The sequence below is a fragment of the Lissotriton vulgaris genome, chromosome 12, assembly GCF_964263255.1.
Source record: "Lissotriton vulgaris chromosome 12, aLisVul1.2, whole genome shotgun sequence".
In the NCBI taxonomy this organism is placed as follows: domain Eukaryota; kingdom Metazoa; phylum Chordata; class Amphibia; order Caudata; family Salamandridae; genus Lissotriton; species Lissotriton vulgaris.
This window is the reverse complement of record NC_141700.1, coordinates 562,817,716-562,843,893: the sequence shown is the minus strand read 5'-3', so window position 1 is coordinate 562,843,893 and position 26,178 is coordinate 562,817,716. Positions and strand designations below refer to the sequence as shown.

The window sequence follows — 26,178 nt, the reverse complement described above, 5'->3', positions numbered from 1 at the left end:
AGCCATATTTCAGTAACTCGTCTCTGCAGCTCATTAAAGTACATGACACAGCAGAAGCCACTTGCTTAGATTCCTAGATAACACTCCGAGTTCTTTCAACAGATAAAACCCCCTGCAACCTGGGAAAGCCCCGCTTGCTTTGTTTTGATTAGTAATAGAACTCTTGCAAGCACTGTAAGAACGACCAGTTCTTAGTGACATCTTTATTGACGTCTTATGTCCAAAAACTTACGTCAAACAAGGCACCTTTCAGGTATAAATAATACCAACGTTGCCTTAAGCAAACGCGATGGTGGTGGTGAATACAGGAGCAGAACAGCTGTCCCTTGCAGAGCCCAGCAGATGCGAGAAGCCCACGGACGCTGCCCCTCCTCCTCCTTGACGCGCTGAGAAAGACGCTGTCTTTTCTCCTGCCGAGAAAATCCAGCTCTGGCGTTTCCAGCCTACCCTCGCGGGTAACTGGAATATCGAGTCCTGAGAGGAGATACCAGACCTCCAACATTCTATTCCAGAGGTAAGGTGTTGACTAAACCCTTGGAGAGAATTCTTGAAGCAAACCCTTGGCAAAACCAACTTAACTTAAACTGCTACTCACTTACTCCCTCCCAAGTATTAGGCTTAGGTCAGGTACAACGGGGTAGGATTAGTTAGAAGCACCAGTTGAGGACGTTAGCCAAATGTATATATGAATGTATATATTTTATTCATTTTAACTATCGTATGGCTAAGAAACCATATCAATGCTTTTACAGTATTATTTCGCAATACTCCTTTTACTGTACGCACTTTTTATAATAACAAGTCTTGCAATTGTGGCAATTCATTTCTCTTGCATGAGAAGAAAGACTGTTCAATAAATAATACCTTTTATTGAAAACGCCCGTCTCTCTATTCTCTGCATACTGGTGAAAGTAATTCTGCACAACTGACTGAGTGAAATATCTGTCTATTGTTTCACACAACTCTAGAGATTGACTCTTATTCTGAGGAGCAAAGTTGTCATGTTAATGCGGTTGTTGGAAAACTGAATCCCTTCTTGTCTGAGCAAGGAAGCTGATCACTTCCTATTCAGTCAAAAAAGTTTCCAGTGACCTCTGAGCTAGCTGGTACAAACCCAAATAAGTCTAACATAGTCAGTAGAGACCTAGAAGACTGCACTCCTACATCTACACTGCTGTTTATGTTATTCCAATGCGCAGGGCCTATAGGGAAAATAGGAACTACACTACAATGATGAACCACCTAACCAACAATCAGAAAAGTAGGTTACTCTCTATCAGTCACCTTGATTTCAACAAAAGAGCCAGAAATTAAAGAAAATCATAGAACTACCGGTTGCTGCAAGACCATGGTGTTAATAAGTCCATCCATGAAAACTAGGTGAATACAAAGACCAAATATCTATGTAGAGACTTAATAAATTTCGAAATGAAAGGAATACCGCAATGGTTTTGAATGACTTAAAAACGATCCATCGAGATATTTTTTCTTAATTTTAAAATACCACTTACAGCAAAGATTGGCATTAGAAAAAAGACTACGAATAAACGACGGTCTATCTACATTGCCAACCTTACTTAAACACATGAAGCCGGAAGTCGTACTGTTTCCGGGACCGCAGTGGCAGAGTCAGAACCAGTCGAATGACGGAGTGACCGCAGGTAGCAGGAGACACAACCTCGACAAAACCGTAACGTGTTAAAACTGTGATAACTTAACTGAAATTTAACCTGTTATTATAGCAGGCACCGCTGACCCACGCGGATCCCGATGAGGTTTTAACGAAACCGTTAAAGGGTATGTCGAATGTCGAATGTATTTACACGCATCCGATTTTGGCATAATCTTACTGTGTGCATGAGAAGAGCCCATGAAGGTACATGAAGGGGGCGTGGCTACGCGCGCAGCGAGACTGGCTGCTCCCTAACAGAGCTCCGGCGTGAGCACGTACTTAGGGGGTCATTTATCCGTCGAGAACAACACCTGGCCGGCCCTAACTTGCAGCGAGTGACCAAGGGGCGCTGCCAAAGAATCGGACAGAAACTCAAGGTCCATCGAGCCCCGGGGCCGCACCGGCACCAATGCGGCCGCCATAGCCGAAGGAGAGGACGCGAGCTCGGCGAGACCCGGCAGGCGAGCCCGGTGTCGCAACCGGAAGCGAGGGCCACACGGAAGGGAAGCCCGGGAGACGTGGACTGGAGCGGCGGCGCTGGGTCATACCAAAGGGAATCGACCCTCGGCGGACCACAGAGAGCAGAGACGACCCGACTGGCCGTGCCCAGAGAACAGTGAAGAGGCGCAACGCTGGAGAACTGAGGCCGCCCGCTGGACTGCTGAGGCCGCCTTGGACGCGAGGAGGTGCCCATCCCCCACTCGGCCTACAACGGTGGAACGGAACAGCGCTGGAGGGAGCGGACCCGGGATCGGACCCCCGACGCCGCAGAGCGAGGCGCACAGGGTGCAGCACCCGCCCAGCACCGAAAGTGGACTCACCCCTGCCAATGCAGCGGAACCAGTAGACCCGGGCTCACCTGGCGCCACAAACAACCAGGCAGCTAAGAGACACCTTCCAGGGCGCCCAGTAGGCCACATCCGCTGCCCAACACAGGAGGTGGCAGTGGGGCAGCGCCGGTGGGAGCCACTGCCCAGCTAAAGGTCCCGCTGCTGACCACGTGCGCAGACCTGAAGGGATTGCCATGTGGGGTGAGCGCCGAGGGGGGACACTGCCTGCTGCGCGATGCACACGCCGCCAACGCCCACAGCTGGATACTGACGGATCCCGGCGCCCTTGAGACCACAGCTTAGCTGGGAGCCCAGCACATCAGGGGGCACGGAGCCCAGAATAAGTCCAACTGCGGGAGCGGAACGGCATAACCCGTAGGCCGGACCAGACACCGACCCGGGCGGAACAACAACCACCCCCGAGCTGAGATAAACAGGGCGCCCCGTGAGCCATATCCACGACCCACAGCGCAGGGCGATCGAAGGGTAGTGCCAGAGAGAGCCGCTGACCAATCGCAGGGCTCGGGATCCGACTGCTCAGGTCACCCGCCACGGCCACGGACGGCCGGAAGGCACTGCTGCTGATCACACGCACAGAACTACAGGGGCTGCTAGGAGTGATGGGCGCCGTGGAGTGACACTGCCTGCCACACGCTGCACACGACTCCGGTGCCCTTGGAACCACGGCGCAACTGGACGCCCGACGCAGCAGGGGGTAAGCGAGGGGCCCAGAACACATCCAACAGCGGGAGGGACACAGCATAACCCATTGCCAGAGCCTGAAACCGTCCTGAACAGAATAACGGCGGCCACCGACTCGCGCTGCGCTTTGGACGGCTCGACCACACAGGTGGCTCTAAGGTGACAGTAACCTGCCCTGGAAACGCCGCCTAAGCACCAGCCAGTGGCTCTGGCGATCGGCGAGACCACGGACCACCACCCCACCCGGATCCTCCGAGAATCAGTCCCCTCTCATGTCTGGAGGTGCCGGGAAGCGCACAGGAACGGGGAGCACGTCCCAAAAGGGCAAAATGGACAAGTTGCAGAAGCAAACGGACGCAGATCCGGTAACGGCCAGACTGGACTCGGTGCTGGCGGCCATGGAACGCCTGGAAAATTCCATCCAGTCCACCCGGACATCCCTGGAGGCGAAAATAGACGGAGTCGCCATAGACCTCACGCACTTGAAGGAGGACCATAAGAAACTAGCCGAGCGCACCAAAACCCTGGAAACCACAGTGGCGGACATAGAACCTCGTGTCGCCCAATCGGACAAACATATTAAAGACCTCCTCAACAGGGTGGAGTTCCTGGAGGACAGGGCAGAGGATGCAGAAGTGAGGGCGAGACGCAACAACGTCCGTATAGTAGGTTTGCCGGAAAAATGGGAAGGCAAAGATCCGACCGCCCACGTAGAGGACTGGCTACGCACCCTGTTGCCCGAAGGCACCCTCTCGCCATATTTCGTGGTGGAACGGGCACACAGAGTCCCGACCAGGCCGCTCCACACCGGCTCTAACCCACGCCCTTTTCTGATCCGAATCCTGAACTATAGGGACCGAGACACTGTACTACGAGAAACTCGAAAACTAGGCACCATTCAAGTTGAAAATGCGAACATAATGTTTTTCCCAGACTATACAATCCAGGTGCAGCGCCAGAGGCAATCATTCCTAATGGTAAAACGGAGGCTATGCCAACTAGGACTTACATACTCCCTCCTCTTCCCGGCGAAACTCAGGGTGATAGCGAATGAGAAGACACACTTCTTTGACTCCTCGGAAGACGTGGAGGCCTGGCTGGACAATGGGACGGACAAGAGCACGGGGAGATCAGGAAACCCGGACAGGCCTAGGAGACGCAGGAGATCCAAGAGGAGACGTGGCGCCAGGTCACCCTCCCCCGCGGCCAACAACACCCAGCATAGCGCGAGCCCACCGGAAGAGGACATACGCAGAGAACAGCGGGAAGCCCTGCGGATGGTCTCGGAGCTCAGCGGCTCCCCGTCACAGCGTTCCCCGCCTGCCACCAGCCCTAGGATATCACAGAGCGACGATGAGGCGATATATGGTCTCCCGGATTCGCAACTCTCAGGTGGGCTGCCAGACATCACCCCACAAACGTCGGACCTGTACGGCTGAAGAAGTGCCGCAACACGGGGCTCTCAACGATGGAAGCATTGACACGGCACTGCCCGGTGGTAACGGACACTGAACCCGCAGTAAGTTAAGACGATGTCACGCTTGCAATTATCCACTGCGGGGCAGACGCCCCAAGGCACCCACACCACAGGGGCCACCACGTTGCAGGGTCCCTATGGGTGGGCGATGGTTACCAACTACAAACTTGACCAGAGCAGTGGCCCCGTGTCTTCACGAATACATTGCTCCATACACGGTGGGCCAGCCTGTTGGCCACTCAGACCTACAATCACACCCCCCTGGGAGGGCGCTCACGCCTTCACGCTCAACAGACACTCACTGGCTGCTTGGACTGCGTGATGAATAGCAACCCCCCAGAATGGATTGTTCGCACTTTTTGCAGAATGTTTGGACGGCTGCCCGTTTGGCAACCGACCCGATGGTGTTATCCCCAGTTAATGTTTACCCCCCTTCTCCCTATTGTGAAACGCTGCATGCATGGCCCGCAGGGGTGCTCGCTAGACTATTCCAGGGGCTGCTCGGACGAGGGTGGGGATACTCTGACACTGGAAGCTGGAGGGCCTATTGGGAGGGTGCCTGGAGCGAGGGAGAGAACGGGTGTGACTGCCTTGTTGAATGCTGATGGCTGAAGTCAAAATGTGTACCTGGAATGTACGCGGAATACACACACCCGCACGCAGGTACATGATTTATTCATACCTGAAGAGACACAAGGTGCAGATAGCACTCCTACAGGAGACACACCTGACAGCCCCAGAGGTACACACTCTGCGCAGGCGGTGGCGAGGTCAGATCTATGCGACTGGGTTCTCCTCCTACACCAGGGGGGCACTGATATGGGTGAGACCAGGGCTCCCGTTTGAAGTTGAAGACTCACACATAGACAAGGAGGGGAGGTTGGTGGCAGTGAAGGGACGCCTGGATGGACGACCGCTGGTGGTGGCGTCGCTCTATGCCCCTAACACAGACCAACAGAGATTCCTGGAAATGGTGTCCACAACCCTGGCGCACTGGCACGGGATCCCCTGGATATTGGGGGGGATTACAATAGTATATTGGATGCCACACTGGACCGATCATTCCCACCTCTACCCAGCGCACCAGTGGTGGGTGCCATGAAAGCTCTTATAGCCTGGGCCTCACACTGGAACTTACATGATGTGTGGCGCCACAGGAACCCAACGGCCAGGATATATTCGTACTACTCAGGAGCCCATACCCTGCACACCCGGTTAGACAGATTCATGCTCACAGATGATCTACTCCCACTGGTGACGGAAGCGCTTTACATGGGCAGGACACACTCCGACCATAACCCACACATGTTAACGGTCCCATGGGCGAACACTCGCCCCCCTGTCCCCAACTGGAGGCTGCAGCCGGACCTCCTGCTAGACGCACCCTTCCGGGACTCACTGTTCGCACATATTGTACACTACTTTGAGGATAATGCAGGTTCAGCCACCTTTCTGCAGATGGAATGGGAGGCGTTCAAAGTGGTCATTAGGGGACAGTGCTTGGGCACGCAGGGGAACCTCAAACGGCAGGTGGAGAGGGACTTACATAGGGTGGAGGAGGAATTGAGTCGACATGAACGGGACTCGGTGGGAGGACACATCACTGGGCTTCACAAAGCGCAGGCGGCCCACGAAAAACTGCTGGAGAGGCTCAGATGTCTGAATTTCGCGGCTCACGCGGCGCGCACACACGATAGGGGGGACAAACCCGGTAAGTTGCTGTCGTGGCTCATCGCTAGAGAAGACCGGACGAAGCCAGTCACAAAAGTACTAGGCGCGAATGGGGTGCCCTTACATACGCAGTCAGAGATACACGGAGCGTTCACCGCACACTACAAAACACTGTATCGCTCTTGCCTGCCCACGCCCGCCCCGGACACGGAGGAGTATCTTAACCAGGTACTGCTGCCGTCACTCACCGATGCCCAACGTACCGCCCTAGCGGCACCCATTGCCCCCGAGGAGCTCCGGGAAGTCATAGCGGCGCTCTCCAACGGAAAGTCCCCTGGCCCAGACGGACTCCCAGCGGAGTTCTATAAAGCATACCAAGACCTCCTGGTCCCTGAACTCGTAAAACTGTATGAGACGGCTCTGGACGACTCCTCCCTGCCCCCATCTCTGAGTGAGGCTACCCTGGTCTCCCTCCTGAAGCCGGCTAAGGAAGAGACACTTATGGGCTCATATAGGCCCCTTGCCCTCTTAAACACAGACTACAAAATACTAGCCTCTACGCTAGCGAGGAGACTGGCCCAATACACACCTATCATCAAACAAAACAAGTCCTAGTTCTCACTGCAATATTTCTTAAAGATATCTAGAGATCACTGGTTGCTTGTAGATCACACCAGGGAGTTCCTTCATCTAGGGATACTCATGATCTCTTAATCTATTGCTTGAATAAAAAGCAGCCTCGCTCTGATCTCGACAGTACAAGACAGCACAAGACTCACATACACTTTGAATGGACAAAAAAATGTGTGAATAGCGAGATGGCACCTCACGGGCGCACCACCAATGGGACCCCTGGTTGGTACTCACCAGGATGGCCCTGTTATCATCATTGGTGCCATCAAGCTTTAACGGAAACGTGACTCAAACCCAAAGTGTAAAGACAGTGCGTGGTGCAGTGAACACAACTTATATGTAACAGAAACTAACAACATTAAACATTTAAACATATAAGATACTGTGCAACTAGGACTTCAAACTTTACTTCTGTTCCTTTCTCTGTTGCAAACAGTAAAACACTTAAATTAAAAAAGGAGAGTGTGAAGACTACCTATCACTTCACACCCCACTTACAGCCGACATGTTTCATTGCCGTGGTATAAATCAGGCAATTTCCTCAGGGCCACTCAATTTGAAAGCCACTGCTAAAGACGCTGTGCTGCCAATGCCTTTGCGTGGTTTAACCTCTCCTACCAGCCGAGAGGAAAACCATAGGAAATGTGCCCCCTTCGGTGAGCGAAGTCCTATCTCCCTTCAATAAGGTTGCCGTGGAGAATAATCGTTCGGCGTCTTCTCATTACTCGAACGATTATTCTCCACGGCAACCTTATTGAAGGGAGATAGGACTTCGCTCACCGAAGGGGGCACATTTCCTATGGTTTTCCTCTCGGCTTGTAGGAGAGGTTAAACCACGCAAAGGCATTGGCAGCACAGCGTCTTTAGCAGTGGCTTTCAAATTGAGTGGCCCTGAGGAAATTGCCTGATTTATACCACGGCAATGAAACATGTCGGCTGTAAGTGGGGTGTGAAGTGATAGGTAGTCTTCACACTCTCCTTTTTTAATTTAAGTGTTTTACTGTTTGCAACAGAGAAAGGAACAGAAGTAAAGTTTGAAGTCCTAGTTGCACAGTATCTTATATGTTTAAATGTTTAATGTTGTTAGTTTCTGTTACATATAAGTTGTGTTCACTGCACCACGCACTGTCTTTACACTTTGGGTTTGAGTCACGTTTCCGTTAAAGCTTGATGGCACCAATGATGATAACAGGGCCATCCTGGTGAGTACCAACCAGGGGTCCCATTGGTGGTGCGCCCGTGAGGTGCCATCTCGCTATTCACACATTTTTTTGTCCGTTCAAAGTGTATGTGAGTCTTGTGCTGTCTTGTACTGTCGAGATCAGAGCGAGGCTGCTTTTTATTCAAGCAATAGATTAAGAGATCATGAGTATCCCTAGATGAAGGAACTCCCTGGTGTGATCTACAAGCAACCAGTGATCTCTAGATATCTTTAAGAAATATTGCAGTGAGAACTAGGACTTGTTTTGTTTGATGACTTATTGAGTGGGGGGCGTCCTAGCTCTGTCTTTCCCTCTAGACTCCAGTTTTTGTGCCCAATACACACCTACCCTGGTCCACCCTGACCAGAACGGGTTCGTACCCACACGCAGCACATCGCACAACATCCGCCGGCTGTTTAGAGTGCAGGAGTACGCGAGAGGCCCTTGGCCACTATCGGGTTGCATAGTATTAGACCTGGAAAAGGCATTTGACTCGGTGGAGTGGCCGTTTCTTAGGGCGGTTATGCAAAAGTTTGGCCTGGGAGACGCATATTTGGACATGGTGGGACTCCTATACCAAACGCCAACCGTTCGGGTCAGGATAGGGGGCCTGCTATCGGAGGCCATACAGGTGAGGAGGGGCACACGGCAAGGCTGCCCGTTATCACCTCTACTCTTCTCGTTGGCCATGGAACCGCTGGCGGAGATACTGAGGATGCAGGGCGCCGAGTGGGGCATCCCGTTGATAGATGGGGTACACGCGGTTTCCCTGTATGCCGACGACCTACTCCTCTACGTCAGGGACCTAACACGGATACCACCGGGACTTACCGACGCCCTCCGCGAATTCACAACACACTCAGGACTGAGGGTCAACTGGGGTAAATCTGGGGTCTTCCCCTTTCGCCCGGATATGCAGGAATGCGCAGTGCAGCTCGGGGACACAACACTGACATGGTATGCCGGCACTTTCAAGTATCTGGGCATCCACATATATAGGAATGCAGCAGATATACTGGATGGCAACCTGATTCGAGCCATAAATTCCTTGCGGGCCCAGATCCAGTTCTGGGGCACACTCCCGCTCAATGTCCCGGCCAGAATCACCCTAACCAAAATGATAGTCCTACCTAGACTCCTGTACTATTTTTCGAACATACCGGTGTATGTCCCAGCTCGGGTCTTTAGAGATTTGGAGACCCTAACACGAACACTGATCTGGAATGCGGGGAGACCAAGGGTGGCCCTGAAGAAATTGTATGCCCCGACGACCTCGGGGGGACTTGCGGTCCCGAATCAAGAGCACTACTACCTTGCCGCGCAGCTCCAATGGGTGGTGGCCTGGCTTGCGGGTAGGAACCTAAATGACACGGCCTCGACAGTCCCGGCCCTGACCCATGCGGAAGCTCTCGCACTGTTCCACCCCCTCAGAGGCGCGACACGCGAGACGCAACTACACCTAGCAGTGGCACTGAGATGCTATAGGCGTGCACTGCGATTGACCAAGGAAACTGCCCCCTACGCACCAGCCCTGCCACTAGAAGGACTGCCAAGGCCTGGGGGAGTGGTGACTGCAGCACGCCTACAAGACTGGGCGCAGGTGGGGCTTGAGACACTGGCGGACTTGTATGACGACGGGGCCATGGTACGGTTCGAGGGGCTAGTGGAGAATCCAGGACTGCCAGCGGGACAATTCCTGATGCATGCATCAATGATGCGGGTCCTAACGGAACACTGGGGAGACATGTCCGTGGAACCCGAGACCCACCTCTTAATACAATACCTGCACATAATGGGGGCAGGGTCGCACGTTGTGCACTGGCTAACACAGGCGCTGAGGTCCCACACAACGGCCTCCCTTCAGTCGCTCAGGGACAGGTGGACCACAGACAGGGGGAGGGACTGGTCGGATAAAGAGTGGGAGAGGATCCTAGAGGGGCCGCAACATGTTCCCCGCAATTCGAGATTCAGAATCATACAGTTCTATATCATGCATAGGGCATACCTGTCCCCGGACAAGATTAACCGCTACTTTGGTTTGAATACCTCCAAATGCCCGCGATGCGCGTTCCTCGATGCGGATCTCCTGCATATGCTGTGGGCATGTCCCAAGCTCCGGGCGTACTGGCATGATGTCAACACGCTGTTGACAAAAGGGACTGCGCTGGGCCTACGTCACGACTGGGACACCTGTGTGCTGGGCTTCCTCACCAGGACCAAGCATAACAAAACACACATGAGGTTCTGGGATCTGGGGCTGATAACCGCCAAAAGACTCATAACCCGCCACTGGAAAGCCGCGGAACCGCCCCTGACGAAACATTGGAGCGCCTCCCTCATCTATTGGGCGACCGCAGAGGGCACGGTGCTACGTAGGGAAGAGACGGCGGGGCGGAGGGACATACCGATAGCCCAGACATGGGAGGGCTTCCTGAGAGCATTCACCAGGGCCTGCCACGATAAAGGGATATTGTAGGGAGATGGCTCCTCCCCAGTGGACAGGGGGGGACAGGTCCGAACCACAGACTGAGTAGTGAGAAAGGGGAGTATCGGGAGCCACACATATATGGACATGTAATACCACCCCAGCAATCCACCGCTCGCCCCCATAACCTTCCCCCCCCCTTTTTCCCTCTCCACCCCACACCCCCCCAATTCCTCCGCCCATCCCGACTTGCCCTGCCCCCCCCCCCCCACTAGTCAGCGGAGCCCACATACACAGTCGGACCCACCGATGCGTCCCCACCCGAGACCTAGAGCTACCACACACCACTAGTACCTCCTCCCCGAACACACTCAAGGCCAGTGCCCCGCGAGACTACTACACCCGACACTGCCTAGGCTGAACCAACACTGCAGCATCCCCACCCCCCCCCCCTTACTCCGAGATCGGATTCTTCGCACCCTCACCTACTCTGTTTTTCCCCAGTTTGAATTGGTGGCGTTTACGGCAAAGGACACCCCCCAGTTGTCCACGCTGGATCTACCTTTCCCACCCACACCTTTCACTTTCGACACACGGCGACGAAACACAGGAGTGCAGCACACATGCAAGCCACTGCCGCAACCTTCTGCCTCACGGAGGCGTACCACTGAACCTCCTAGCCGACCACAGCACATATGCAGGTTGCCTGGAACTGGGCCCGGGTGGTTATTCACACTACTGAGGGACAACTTGCTACATCACTAACCAGAGGGTCGCGAATACCGGGGGCGCGGCTGGCCATCAGGCTACCCGCCCTGACGGGTGAGGTCTGGCACCACAGTAAGGCAGGCAGAGCGCATTACACTGTACAGAAGCAAGGAAGCGAATGATTTGGTGAAAGCAGGGACCGCCCCAAGATAACGGATGGTACTTTTTAACAGTGAGTGCATTTAATGACTTTCTACCGTCGCCAACATTCGCATTGATGATGTACGAACTACTCCAATTGTTGTTTCCCCTTTGAGTTATGCACACAAGAAATGTAATTGTATGCCACGTGTACCAATAAAACAGATTTAAAAAAAAAAAAAAAAATGAAGGTACATGAAATATGCCTTCTTAATTTCGAGCCTCACGGTCTGTATGAATGAAATTAAAACCCTAATGAATGCGTGACGATAACTGGCCCGAATATGTATGTTGTGGTTTGTAAGCACGAAACCTAACTACAATGAGTCCTTGAGCACTACCCCTAGAAGGTACATGAAATACGCCTTCCAAATGTAGAATCTATTGGACAAACATAAATCTTAAATGTGTGCATGGGAAACGCCGCTGATGGTACATGAAATACGCCTTCATAAGCATGATTGTTATGTTTTGAAAGCAAGAGACTTAACGAACACAAGTGCAGGAATTTTACATCTGAAGGTACATGAAATACGCCTTCTTTAGTCTGTCTTTAACAATAGAACTGCATTAAATAAAGCTAGAAACTTGAATTGTATGGTAGAATAAGTGCCAAAAAGCTTATTATGACTAAAAAACACCAACTTCTCAAACAAAGAAAGCAAGTAATGAGAAATACTCGAAATGAACGATGTTTGCCTAACATGAGAGAGTTGACCTTGTCCATGACATAGGGAGTTAGATCTGAAGTATAGTCACTTATTAGTTGCTACACCAGTGAGCATTCTTTGTTCTTGGTATAATAAATACCAATTCAAACGTCTTGTGTAAACCTAAAAAACCCTTCCCTTTGTTAAGTTTCTGAACAATTTAATTTTCATTTTTCACAGGTACCATAGGACCTTTAGGAACTACAATTAAATGAGGTTCCTCTAGATAGTTACACCAAGTAGTACTTAGGAGTACATTTCATTTTTTACACCTCATACCCTGGTCCTGAAGAAAGCCCACCCGACCTACCGGCGACTGAGGGCTAAAATATGTTGACCTACTTTACTATTCTAGTGTGAATGAGTCATAATAACTCTAAGTCACCTATATTGATTTTATTGCCTCTTTGAAACCGGAATTAATAAAAAATTGTGTCTGGAACCTAGAGACTTTTAACACACCTCACTGTATCACGAGCACCATTACTGGTCACTACTGTTTTAACAAAGGGTATCACCTCCTGGCGGAGGTGGCATAACCACTAAACCCTATGATTATGCAGACACGTGTGAGGGAAAGCGGAGAACAAAGATATACCGCTCAACGTTACCATCAACCAACATGTGCATGAGGATTTTTTATTGGGACTTGATAGCACCACTACCTCATACCCAATGTTATGCAGGACAAGTGATCCTTCTCTTTTGATTAGTTGATATTAGATTTCAGGGAATTGAACGGATCACAAATTCCTTCCCTCCCCCGCATTGATTTGGAATAGGGAACAAAATCACCACTCCTGAGTGAAATGGTGATTGTAGACTTAACTACAAGAAATTGTCTATTCAAAATCATTAATTCATATTTTAAACTTGAATAAGACTGTGGTTCAATTTATAAAAGAGGATATTGATTGAGACACAAATACATCTCTCAGCTTGACACTGAAGTGCAATCCTGCTCCTCACCTGACATAGTCCAACCAGTGTGTGCCTTCCAAGCTGGAGAGCCACTTGTCATCTGATCCAGCCACCGAGTTCTCTGCAAACATGAAAGCACGGAAATCTCATCACTATACAAATGGATCAATTTGATAAAGAAATATGTGATGCAGCCAAATGGTTTCACAGCAGTTTGCCGCCAGTGGTGCCGAATGCTTGGGTTCCGAATACCAAGGCTGCTGAGCTTTGAAATGATTAAACCTCCCGTCTCTTACTATCACCTTTCTACCCTCCCTGTCTCTTTATCTCATTACAGTCTTTTCATCTGGCATTCCCCTAATTTTACTGTTTTCCTATTTTTCTCTTTCTCCTAATTTCTCCCTTTTCAGCTTTTCTCTTGCTTTGGATTAAACACTGAAGATGAAAAATGTCCAGGACCCAAAAATGTTTCACCGTGCCACAAGTCTGCTGCTACTGGTGCAAAATAATCACCAGTGCTCCATCAACACCAAACCTTCTGAGAACAAGATCTTATAAATATTAATGTAGCTACACGTTCTGCCCTGAAGAAGACATAGTCTTACAGAGTCTAGTAAAAGGAAATGTGATATTACAGTTATCTGTAAGAAAATTAAACGAAGCACTAATAAAATAACAGGTATGCTTTGAATTTTTAAAAGAGAAAAGAGAGGTTGTGAGAAAATAGCATGTACTTTTCTACTTTTACAATTTTCCATTAGATGAGATAGTTTCTTTAAAACATGAATTGAGAGGCAACAAGAGGCCAAAATGTAGTGGCAAAATTCAAACCCAACATTTGGAGGAGAACAAGACATGACACAGTTTTTTTTTACTTTACAAAATATCTCTACTGGAAGAACAAAGTAAGATAAAAGCTTAATAAAACCTCATGGTACTTCTTCAAATTGTCTAGTTCCAAATCATTTAAAACAGTCACATACTGTTTCATTTCAGATGGAGATTCATAGAGCTAGAGTTAAAAAACCTGCAGCTTCTCTGGGTCATGGAACAAATTCTTTGCTGCTATAAATAAAAGACCTAAAAAAGATGTGTTTTCTCCTCCAAATTCTTCCTACCGTTTCATTAAAGGACTATTAACAGCACTTTAAGGAAGAGTGAGCAAATGAAACAAAGAATAAGCGGTGAGAATAAATGTAATGAGGAATGCTGAGGCGATGACTAAAGAAATTGAATCCCTCAAAGGTTTATAAAACTGAAATGAAAAGATTAACCCATGACTTATACATGTGTGTTTTATTATTATTATAATATGCGGTTATGTTTTCCCTCTTATTGTTTCAATAAAGTTCTTTAAAAAATTCTTAAATAATAAAGCACTATCATTTCAAACTTAGAGGATACTCACATTTTCTATGCATATCTATCTGGTGACAGACCATTTATTACACAAAGAAACTATCGACTCTACTGTTATGATCCAGTGAATCCAGTCCATCACATAGCTTCGCTGCTGCTAAAATGGATGGAAACATGGCACAGATCTGGTCTTACCGTTCATACAAAGGCTTCGCAGCTTTAGGTATGACATCTGTATTTCCGAGACGCTGGGTAGCTCGTCCGCCGTGTCTACCATCACACATTGGGAATGATTTGCAAACATCAGCATTTCCACAAACCTAGAGAGCGAGAAGGGCAGAACAGGATCAAAAGAAGAGTCAGTCAAATAACTTTATTCGGTTTAAATAAACCATAAAAGTAAAACAATTATACACAACATATGCAAATATTTAATCTCAAGTTAATACATTAAAATATCATTTGACTCAAATAAACCACAATTTCTCATGAAATAATTAGAATACAGAACTCTAAAATTCTACGAATATAAGCTGGAGACGTCAGTTTTGTTTATGATTCATACAGTTTTCTTATTATGAAAGCATTCCTGATAAAATGTATAACTACAGTGCAAATTGCTTCATTCAATAAGGATAATAAAATATTGAAACCCTCCTGATAGTTGCAAGGACAAACTTTTTTTAAAAAAGGAATAAGGAACCGGACCCTTGGTTCCCTATAAAGTGCGCAGAATAGAATAAGGTGCAAAGTGCTTTGTTTTGTTAAATTGTCGCATGGGCAGGGAGAGAGGTTATTGCACCAACCGGCCTGTTTGGGAAGGCCATTAAAAAGTGCAAAAAGCAAAGCCAAAATCTAGTCAAGAAAAATCAAAAATGTGTGTTAATGGTAAAAGACCAATAAAATTGGGGTTGCAAAAAGCGCTGGTTAATGTAGGGTTGCAGCCCTACTATCCTCCTGGGTTTATCATGCTCATTGCGAAATGCATTTTTAATGGTTTGTTTCGCGCTTGAGTCTATGCTGTCCGGATTGTCATAATAATGCCCAAGGCCTATTTCTTTGAACTTTCCCTTTACGTAACTGAGCCATGGAATGGCCTTGGCATTGTCCAACATCATGCATTCCTTGACAATCTCTTTTGTAAGCGTTAAGTCTTCCGACAGCCACACTTTTACCCAGAGGATTAATGGGGCAATATTAATCTGATCTGATATAAAATCAACCCCTAGCTCAGAGTGGGAAAATGCTGAAGGGGCGCTTTGGGGAATCAGTAGTCTCTTTAGGAACTTATTCTCTAATATCTGAGGTTTTGTGCTTTTATAATAATCCCATACCCCCGCCCCATAAGTGGCAATAGATAAACATTTTGATCTATATAAAGTTATCAGTTCCACTACCGGCTTATGGCCCAATTACTCCCAAAGCGGAAGAGACCCTTCACTGCACAGCTAGTGTTCTGGACCCTGGATGTGATAAGCTGTTCCCAATGCAATTTATCATTAAAAACATTACCCAAATAGTTAAAATTTGAGACCTTGTCAATTTTATTATAATTTCCCATAAACTTTCTCGATTTGATCTGACTAGGACCTCAGACCATAATATAACATTTATTAAAATATACCTTTAAGTCCAAAGCTGAAATAAATGTATTAAAAAGATTCAATGACTTCTGCAGGCTGTTAGTGGTTAAGGCCATTAAACCCAACTGAATTGGCTTGCCCCTATTCTTGGCAGAACTAACTCCTGACTTTTCAGGGCAGATTCAAGGCTGTTAGTGTACAAGAGGAAGAGGAAGGGGGCCAGTATGCACCCCTGATGTACTCCCTCCATAGAGACAATGGGTCCCGTTCTTTCACCCCCTGGACCATATTGTATAGACATTGTGGTGGATGCATGCAGCCTACGTAATAAAGTGACTAGGGGTTCCTCAAAGCCCATGACCCCCATCATGGCCCATAGTTCACCCCTATTGGCCATGTCAAAGGCACTGGACAAGTCCATGAAGGCAAGGTGTAAGGACCCCATCCTTGCCTTTGTGTACTTGCCCATAATCAGTGCTAGGTTTAGGAACTGTTCATTTGTCCCCATGCCTCTTCGGAAGCCATATTGGGTTTGGGATATCATACCCTAAGAGTCTGCCCACGTCTCAAGGTGCACTAAGATCACCCTCCCTAACACCTTGACAGTGGCGTCAATTAAAGAAATGGGCCTATAAAAGAAAACAAGTTACTTACCTGTAACTGTAGTTCTCCAGTATTGGAAGCTTTCATATATTCACATGCCTGAATCATTCCCCGTCGTCGAGACGCAATGCAATCAATGCTTAGCAGTATAGCAAACTGAAAGAGGCCTAGGCCCATTTCCCTTTTGCAACCCATAACCCTTGTTATGTAAAAAGAACCAAACTTTTCCTTGAACCAATCAGAGATCCTCACCCTCTAGAACCCTCCTAAGAGAACATCCTGCTCCTCAGATTTTCGCGCTTTTGTGCATAAAACACTTTTCGTGCTAAATACAAGGTGAGCCTCTCAGGGGAGGAGGGTGGGTCGCATGTGAATCTATTAAAGCTTCTAATACTAGAGAACTACAGTTACAGGTAAGTAACTTGTTTTCTTACTCTAGTATTGGAGCTTTCATAGATTCACATGCCTGAATCAGAATAGCGAGCAGTGATATAACAAAACACATTTTTCCTCTTTGTTCCATCTTCATGTAATACAGCATGAATAACACTCTACATAGTAAAAGAAAAATGTGCATTTATAAACAACAGAAAAGGATGTAGGGATGTAAAGAGGGCTCACCGTTATTGGATGATGTTTCTCAATACCGCTTCTCCCACCGCCACATCTTTCTCTGCAGCTGCTTCCAGGCAGTAGTGCCTGGTGGAGGTGTGCGCATATGTCCAGGTTGCTGCGCTGCATATATCCTGGATCGGCACTCCTGCAAATAGTGCAGTGGATGTGGACTCTGCTCTCGTTGAATGGGCACGAACTTGTGCGTTCAGAGGTTTTCCAGCAGCTTGGTGACAGTAGACAATCACATTGGAAATCCACCTGGCAATCCCACGTTTTGATAAAGGGAAACCTTTTCTGGGTGCGCTGAAAGCGAAGAAAAGTTGTGAAGACTTGCGAAAGCTCTTAGTCTCTTGTAAATAGAATTTGAGACATCGTTGGACGTCCAGTGAATGCAAAACTCTTTCCGCCGCTGTTGTTGGTTGAGGAAAGAAGTGTTTTAAAACTAATGGCTAATTCAAATGAAAGTCAGTTGGTACTTTAGGAATACATTTTGGATTAGTCCTCAGAATCATCCTGTCCTCTTTAAATTGTAAAAAAGGGTCTTGAATTGTGAGAGCCTGTAGCTCCCCTACTCGTCTCGCTGAAGTTAGGGCGATTAGAAGCGCTACTTTCCACGATAGGAATTTAAGATCTGCCCTATGTATAGGTTCGAAAGGCTGCTTCATTAATTGTGACAGGACTATATTCAGACGCCAAAGCGGTGGTGGAGGCTTTATTGGAGGAAAAACTCTGAACAATCCCTTCATAAATTGCTTGATGATCCTTGTCGACCATAAGGATGGACCCGAGGCAGACCTTCTGTAGCACGATATTGAGGCTAAATGCACCTTTATAGATGCGTGAGCCAAACCAGACCTGGCTAAATGTAAGATGTATGGGATGATTTAATGAGGTGCCGAAATCAAAGGATGAATTTTACTTTTTTGACACCAGAGGCAGAATCTCTTCCACTTCATTCTATAGGTATTGTTTGTACTATCCGCTCTAGCCTTTGAGAGGATGTTTTTACATTCGTCTGAGATATTTAGATGTTGAAACTCAGTGCTCAGGAGAAGGGCCGCTAAGTGTAAGGATTTCGGGTCTGGATGGAGCACTTATCCCTGGGACATCGTTAGAAGCGATGGAATTGGTTGGAGGCGAATCGGATGGACCTCCGATAGCAGCAGAAGCTCCGTGAACCAGGGTTGTCTGGGCCACCAGAGGGCTATCAGGATCACTCTGCACGGGTCTTTCTTGATTTCACAAGCACTTGCGGCTGGAGGGGAATCAGAGGAAAAGCATAAGCAAAGACGCCGGACCTTGCATCGAAAAGGCATTCCCCCAAGACCCCTTCTAGGGAAGCCAGCTTGCGAAGAACCAGCATTTCTTGTTCTTCCCTGTTGCGAAGAGGTTCACTGTTGGTATTCCCCATCTTCGAAAAATTTTGTTCAGGACCCCTTGGTCCAACTCTCACTCGTGGCAGTGACTTGAGCTTGCTGAGAGTATCCGCCTTGATGTTTTGATCCCCTGGGAGATGCTCTGCTGTCATGGATATCCCTTGCTGTAGCGCCTATTTCCATATGTCCTGGGTTTCTTGAGAAAGGGAGAGAGATCTTGTTCCTCCTTGTTTAAGTAGTGCATCGCAGTCGTGTTGCCCGTTCTTATCAACACTGACGACCCTCTTATCCTTGGTAGGAAAGCTAGCAGTGCGAAACGGACTGCCCTGAGTTCCAGCAAGTTTATGTGTAATTGCTGCTGGTGTAACTTCCAACGACCGCTGACTTGAAGGTCTTGAAGAAATGCTCCCCATCCTTCTAGGGACGCATCTGTGGTCACTACCAATGTTGCTGGTGTTGTAAGTAATGAAAGACCCTGTGAGACATTCCGTTCTTGTGTCCACCATGTTGCTGCCTGAACCATGACCGGTGTTACGTGGACTACATCTTCGAAGGATCCCTCCGCTTGACGCCACTGTAGATCCAGCTGCTCTTGCAGCGGTCGCATTCTTAACCTGAAGTGAGGCACGAGGGGAATGCAAGATGACATTGTTCCCAGTAATGACTTGTACTTGCGTACTGAAAGACACTTTCTTTTTATAAAGTCTTGGAAGAGAGACATAATTTTCAGCTGTCCTTCTTTGGAGGGAAAAGCCTTGCTTTTCTCTGTATCTAGTATTGCTCCCAAAAAGGTGATATGTTTTGTTGGTTGAGGGGATGATTTTTCCTTGTGTAGAGTCAGACCCAGTTTGGCAAACAAGTCTATGCAAGCCTTAGTTGACGCTCGGGCCAGCGCTGCTGATGGTGCTTTGACTAGCCAGTCGTCGAGGTAATGAAATACTTGGTGTTTTTGTTTCCTTAAAACAGCCGCCACTGGAGCTAGGCATTTTGTGAACACTCTTGGAGCTGATTTCAGGCCGAAAGGCAGTACCTTGAATTGGTAATATTCCCCGGCTACCATGAACCGAAGGACAGGTAAGCGCAGGCCGACACACAAGCTTTTAATAAGATTCTCACGTTATTTAGACCGGAATGTCCAAATTACGTTCTTTGCGATAACGGTAAAAGCAAACAGTACCGGAGTTGCAAGAACCCTAGCGGGTTGTCTTTCATTAATTCGCCATGCCACTGTTTGAGCCAAGCAATGACAGCGCGTCACAATGGCTTCGGGAGCACGATCTAATGACAGCCATTGTCCATATTCAGTCTACTCTCACTTATAAGGGCAGCGACACCTGAAGTGCCCTTTCTTTGTAATTCAAACTCATAGGAAGCAGTGACCGGGGTTCATCTTAAATGACGGTAAATACTGCGCGATGTGAGAATGAGTATGACTCATGATACACTATCGATAAACACCAATAACGTGTCTAAGAATATACACAGATGAGATTACTCGAGTTCGGAGCAGTTCGTCTGACCACGTTGTTGCAACTTGACAAATCCTTCCTTTAATACCTTCTTTTCTCCCCATCAGAGCGGTGCTCCGTTTTACCTGCGCTGTGGCCAGGTGAGGTGGGGCGAGTATTTCCTACAATATAGGTGAGTGAGAATGTAATCAAACAGATACATCATCACCAGATGTCACGCCAAAAGAATTTGACATGTTTGCCTGATAAATGATTAGTATATCTTGATGGCACATTGTGACAATGATACACTATTAATTACGATGTGAATGTCTTTTCTATCTGTGTATTTGTTTGTGTATTTGTCTGCTACTTCTTGGCACATTGGACCACGAAATCAGGAGAACTTCAGGTGATACTTAATAACTCTTTTGTTTCACTTATTTCCCTTACACCTAACAGTAGCATTAGTCACAGTCCTGAAGAAGCAGTAGGAGACCTTTTGGGCCCGATTTAACTGCAGAAACATGTCGACCCAACATCTACCCTAGTAGTCATTTGTTTATACTACTATGCACTGTTTTTATCTTTGGGAGTGAATAGGTACCCATTAAAATACTTGTTCACCTCTTCATTACCCAATTTTATGAGGTTTCACACCAGTCACTTATTATTTTCACTTTTCTCCTTGAGAAAGTACCCTAGGTTCGATTTCGCTGTCGTACCTCTACCCTTGAGGTCCCACCCCTACAGATACACAGTTCATTGTAGAATTGGTATAACCTCCTGATTGTCGTTGTGTAAACTGCTGACGGTAGGGTTGAGATGAGGTGGAGTAAGAGGAATATCTCCCTTGCTGATATCCTCCTCTGTAAGACGATTGGCTCTTACCCCTAGAGCCTCGAAAAGGAACCTTTCTGTATTGTAGAGTTCCTAATGCTTTACCACTATCAGTATCTTTTTTGATACTCTGTAGTGTGTCATCTACATGCTTGCCAAATAAATCTTCACAGTTAAAGGGAAGGTCCAAGATCTTATTCTGGACCTCCGGTCTAAATGCCGTCGCTCTTAACCATCCTTGTCTGCGCAGTATTGCTGCTCCTCCCAGAGACCTGAATGCCGTAGTCGCTATATCCATACCGCAATCTATGACTTCTGCCAAAGTCCTTTCCCCCTCCTGTAGAATTTTCCTGGCCTCTTGTCTCTCCGCTTCAGGCACAAGGTCAATATATGGCGAAAGGTTGCACCACATTTGCCTGTCGTATCTTCCCAGAATGGCCAGGGCATTTGCAGCCTTTACCAGTAAAGCGCACATAGAGAAAAATCTCTTTCCCGCGTTGTCCAGCCTCCTACCTTCTCTGTCTGGGGGTGCTGTAATCGGAGCTGACGGATTTCTCGATTTTTGGTGCGCCGCTTGTGTAATAACTGAGTCCGGTTTTGGATGACCCAAAAGACAAGCCGGAGCATCTGCAGGCGGTTTATATTTCTTGTCCAGTCTGGCGAGCACCGGAGTCACTGTAGCTGGTGTTTCCATGACCTTTAGTCCTTCCTCCCAAATATGACTTACAATCGGCAAGGACCGAACAGATCTACGATAGGGTTCCTTGGTCATATAAGAAACATTCAGCTTTATCCTCCGCCATGCTAAGTGCAAATCTCTTAGTGGCTCTCTCCATCAGGTTATCAAACCCACCAATGTCCTCTGGTGGAGAATCAACAGGTATCGGTGTAGGAGACGAAGGTGACGGAATGAGATAATCGTCCCACTCTCTACTCATCTGTGGTATCTGGATCCTGCTGAGATCTTGGTGGTGGAGATCTAGGAAGAGGCTCTGGCAAGATCTCCCCCCTACGCACTGGTGTACCTGATACAGAGCGTGGTCGAGGTGTAAACTCAGGAATTACTGGTCTGAGGTGCAGAATATCTTCTCTTATAATCTTCTAACTTGAATTGTAGATCCTTCAATAAAGAAGATGGCACACTTGTCCTCTCCTCGTGATGTTCCTGGTGGTATTGTTGCTGTTATTGGTTACGATCCTGACATTCTTCATACTCATCCTGTGAGTCCTCCTCTTGGTATTTCACCCGTAATTGAGATGGGCTACTAGCCTATCCAAAAAGACCACCATCATCTTCGTCCTCTAAATCCTCCTCCTCCAGTAGGTGAGCAGGAACTAATGGAGACACCTTACTTGGAGATGTAATTTCCATCCCATCCCGGAGGCGAGCGGAGCGGCGGGCGGGGCTGTATCAACGCGATTACCAATTCCTGCTGCCACTATGGTATGTTATACATCGCTCGAGCTTCGGTCTCTGCAAAAGGTATCCTGCGCATGTCGCAAAGTTTTTCCCGGTCGCTACAGGGACAAGAGACGGTGTCCTGGTTGTGGTTGGGTACCAGGCAATGCCCCGGCCACTATACCAAATAGGGAGGTCGACAGTGTGAAGCATCTCTGCCTGCTTTTAAATACTAGATCAGTGCGCAGACATGCCCAGGATATCTATTATCTCCTGGCCACTGAAAAGCCGCTGTGTCTGATGTTGACAGAGACCTGGTTAGGGGATTCGTCTAATCCCGACATAGTTACTGAAATTCCCCCAGAATACAATATCTTCAGGCAAGACAGATCGGAGGGGAGGGGCGGGGGTGTGGCACTTGTGGTGAATAAACTTGCCGCATGCTCCATTATTCCCATGGATGCCATTACAGAATCTGAATCCCTTGCTTTCTCTATAGCATTGGCGCCTAATCAATCTCTCAAAGGGCTTTTAGTTTACAGGCCCCCTGGACCGGCAGGATCCTTCTTCGATGAGCTCCAGTCTGCAATCTCGGCGCTGGTTCTGAGAGCTGAGCACTGCGTATTGGCCGGGGATTTTAATTTCCATATGGATGAGGGATTGGACCCTGACACGATCAAATTGATTGATATCACGGCCCCCCTAGGTCTTGTCCCCTACCTCTCTGGGCCGACGCATGAACAGGGCCATACCTTGGATCAGGTCTTCTCCACGTCCCCCATAGAGGTGATGGCACTTTTGCGGGTGCTCTGGTCAGATCATAGGCTGGCCAAATTCTATGTACTGAGCACAAAGAAACCATTGAGCACTGCTCTTAGGCATCAGGGACGAGCCCCTAGGGCGTATCACCGGGTGACTCCTGAAATGTTGGCTCAGGCATCCCTTGATCATCCCTGCCCTCTTACGGTAGACCTGGAGAGAGATTTAGAGTCCCTGCAGGCGTGGCTAACGGATAGGCTGAATGATCTAGCCTCTGCGATGGCCCCCCGATCAATATCTAAACGGGTTTCTGCCCCCTGGTTTACTGAAGCACTGTTGGTCTCTCGACGGCAGTGCAAGGTGGCTGAAAGGGCTTGGCGGTCGCAGTATGATCCCGCGGCCAGGCTTGTCTACAGGATAGCGGTTAAAGCATACCATCGGGATATCCTCCTCGAGAAAAAAGGCTATTTTGCTAGGAGGATAGAGGCCGCCTCTAATTCCTGCAAGGAAATTTTTACAATTGTTAGGGAATTCACGGCCCCACGATCTAATTCGACCCAGGCCGTTCCTTCTGAATCGTGGTTTTCTGCTCTTGCCAACTTCTTTACCATCAAGATAAAACTGATCCAGGACTCTTTTCCCTTGAGGGTGATTGAAGTACCTCCAAGCTCTGAGGACGGGTCAGTTTCATTGGCCCCTTTGGGCTCAGTCTTGGCAGATTTTCCGCCAATTTCAGCTGTCTCGTCATTGGCACTTATGGCCAATCTTAAATCTGGGTCGCCTCTTGATCCATGCCCGGCCAAATTTCTGGCGAAAATGGCTGAAGTTGTAAATCCGTTGGCGAACCCACTCTTGAATCTCTCCTTGAGTCAGGGGGTGGTCCCGCAGGCTTGGAAGCAGGCGATGGTTATTCCCCTTCTCAAGAAGCCTGGCCTAGACCCAGAGGCTTTGGCCAACTACAGGCCTATCTCTCTTCTCCCTGCGCTGGTTAAGATCTTGGAGAAGCATGTGCATATCGTGCTTTCCAATTTTTTGGAATCTCATAATTTGCTGCACCCCACTCAATCTGGCTTCCGCCCCAATCTAAGCACAGAGACAGCGCTTTTGGAGGTGTCTGAAGCCATTAAAGAGGCACTGGACTCGGGTGGCAAAGCTATGCTTGTAATGCTTGACCTGTCGGCGGCCTTTGACACCGTCCCCCATGAGGGTCTCCTCGCCAGACTTTATTAGATCGGTCTGAGGGGGACGGTGCTCAGCTGGTTTAGATCATTCTTGGCTGGCCGTCGACAAACGGTCTGGGCCTCACCCAGCTCTGCCGCGATGCCGCCTTTGGGAGTCGGAGTCCCGCAGGGCTCTGTGTTGAGCCCGACTCTTTTTAACATCTTTATGACCCCTCTGGCGGCATTGGCGGAGTCTTTTGGGGCCCAGATCGTCTCCTATGCCGACGATACCCAGCTCCTCTTTACGTGCAGGAAAGGAGAAGATTTTGATGGAGAGAGTATCCGTGAGTGCCTTGGGGCTGTTTTTAAATGGTTCCAGCTTAACAGCCTCAAGTGCAACTCAGATAAATCCGAGGTACTCTTCTTCGGCTGTCTATCTGACCCAGACTGGCGGGAATGGTGGCCTGCTAATATGTTTCCTCCAGCGTGTTCGTCCCAGCTAGCAAAGAATTTGGGGATCAAGATTGATAATGGTCTGACGTTAAGATCTCAGATCCTTGGTCTCACGGGAACATGTTTTGGCCTCCTCAGGATGCTTCAGAAGTTCCTTCCTCTGCTCTCAGAAGATCATAGGAAGACGACGGTGCAGGCCTTAATTGGTTCAAGATTGGACTATTCCAACGTCCTATTCCTTGGCCTGCCGGAATATCTCCTGCAACTGTTGCAGGTGGTCCAGAACTCGGCCGCGCAGGCCATTTTTGGCCTGTTTAGGCGAGCCAGAGTCTCTGGCCCTTTGCAGTCGCTCCATTGGCTGCCTATCCGGAAGCGGATAGTTTTTAAGGCCTTGACCTTGGCTCACAAGGCTCTCCACGCCTCCGGGAGCAAAATATCTCCAAAGGAGGCTTGCCTTTTACCATCCGGCCCGATCTCTGAGATCTGAATCATTGTTCCTTGCTGTGGTCCCTCGAGTAAAAAGGGCCCGCATTGGAGGTCGCTCTTTTAGGCTGCTGGCACCACAGCTTTGGAATACTCTGCCTTTGGCATTGCGCAGCACCTCTAATTTGCTGACTTTTAGGAAGGCATTAAAACTTGGCTGTTTGCCCTTTAGTTTCCCTTTTTTTCTTTCTGCTGGGTCTGTTTTATTTTACTGTGTTGTGTTATTCTGCTGCAGGCTTTCAATAAAAGCGCCGGGACACTCTATGGAGTAGCCGCGCGCTATAAAAGACTAAATTAACATAACATAACATAACATAATTGTTCTTTTCCAGGCGAAAAACTGCTTTTCTGGGGTTTTTTCCCTCTCGTCGACGAGATTGTCGTCGCCGCCGTCGACGATATAATCGTCATCGACGCTATCGTCGACGTTGTAGTCACCGCCGTCGTCGACGGTCCGGTGGTCGTTGCCGTCGTCCTCAACGATTGCAGCTATGGTCGTCGTCAACGCCTTCCTCGAAGGGCTCGTCCTCGACCCTGTCGTCGACGGTGGAATTGTCGACGGCGATAAAGCCTTAGATACAGCCTTTACCTCTGGTTTCGTCGACGACAATGTCATTTTCGTTGACGATAATGTCATTTTCCTCCGTCGGCGATGTAGATTTTTTCTCTTTCTCCTCAGAAGGTGTGGAGGATGGCTTTTTGAAAGTAATCTTGACACTGGGAGGAGATTTTGAAGGCTCTGAGGTCGTTTTCTTTACCTCTTTCACCTGTGAAGCATGACTCTTCTTCTCCTTAGCTTTGTTTGAAGGAGATTTTGAGGGACTGCGCCCCGAAGACCCTGACGTGATCTTTTTAGGGGCCTTCTCAGGTCTCTCAACCAAGGTGTGAGCCTGCGAAGATTTGTTCCTTTTTTGAGATCTCCTAGACGAAGATGACTCCTCCTCACTA

General features: G+C 48.4%; 1 protein-coding gene across 2 annotated transcripts in view; it reads right to left on the bottom strand.

Annotated features, from left to right (window-relative positions):
• MTMR11 (myotubularin related protein 11) overlaps positions 1-26,178 on the bottom strand; it is a 262,554-nt gene that overhangs the window by 47,506 nt on the left and 188,870 nt on the right. For both annotated transcript variants that reach the window (XM_086945377.1, XM_086945378.1), the window contains exons 10-11: positions 14,707-14,831; positions 13,201-13,273 (exon numbers count right to left, since the gene is read on the bottom strand). In XM_086945377.1, coding sequence (XP_086801503.1) covers positions 13,201-13,273; positions 14,707-14,831 — 198 coding nt within the window. The remainder of the gene's footprint in view (positions 1-13,200; positions 13,274-14,706; positions 14,832-26,178) is intronic.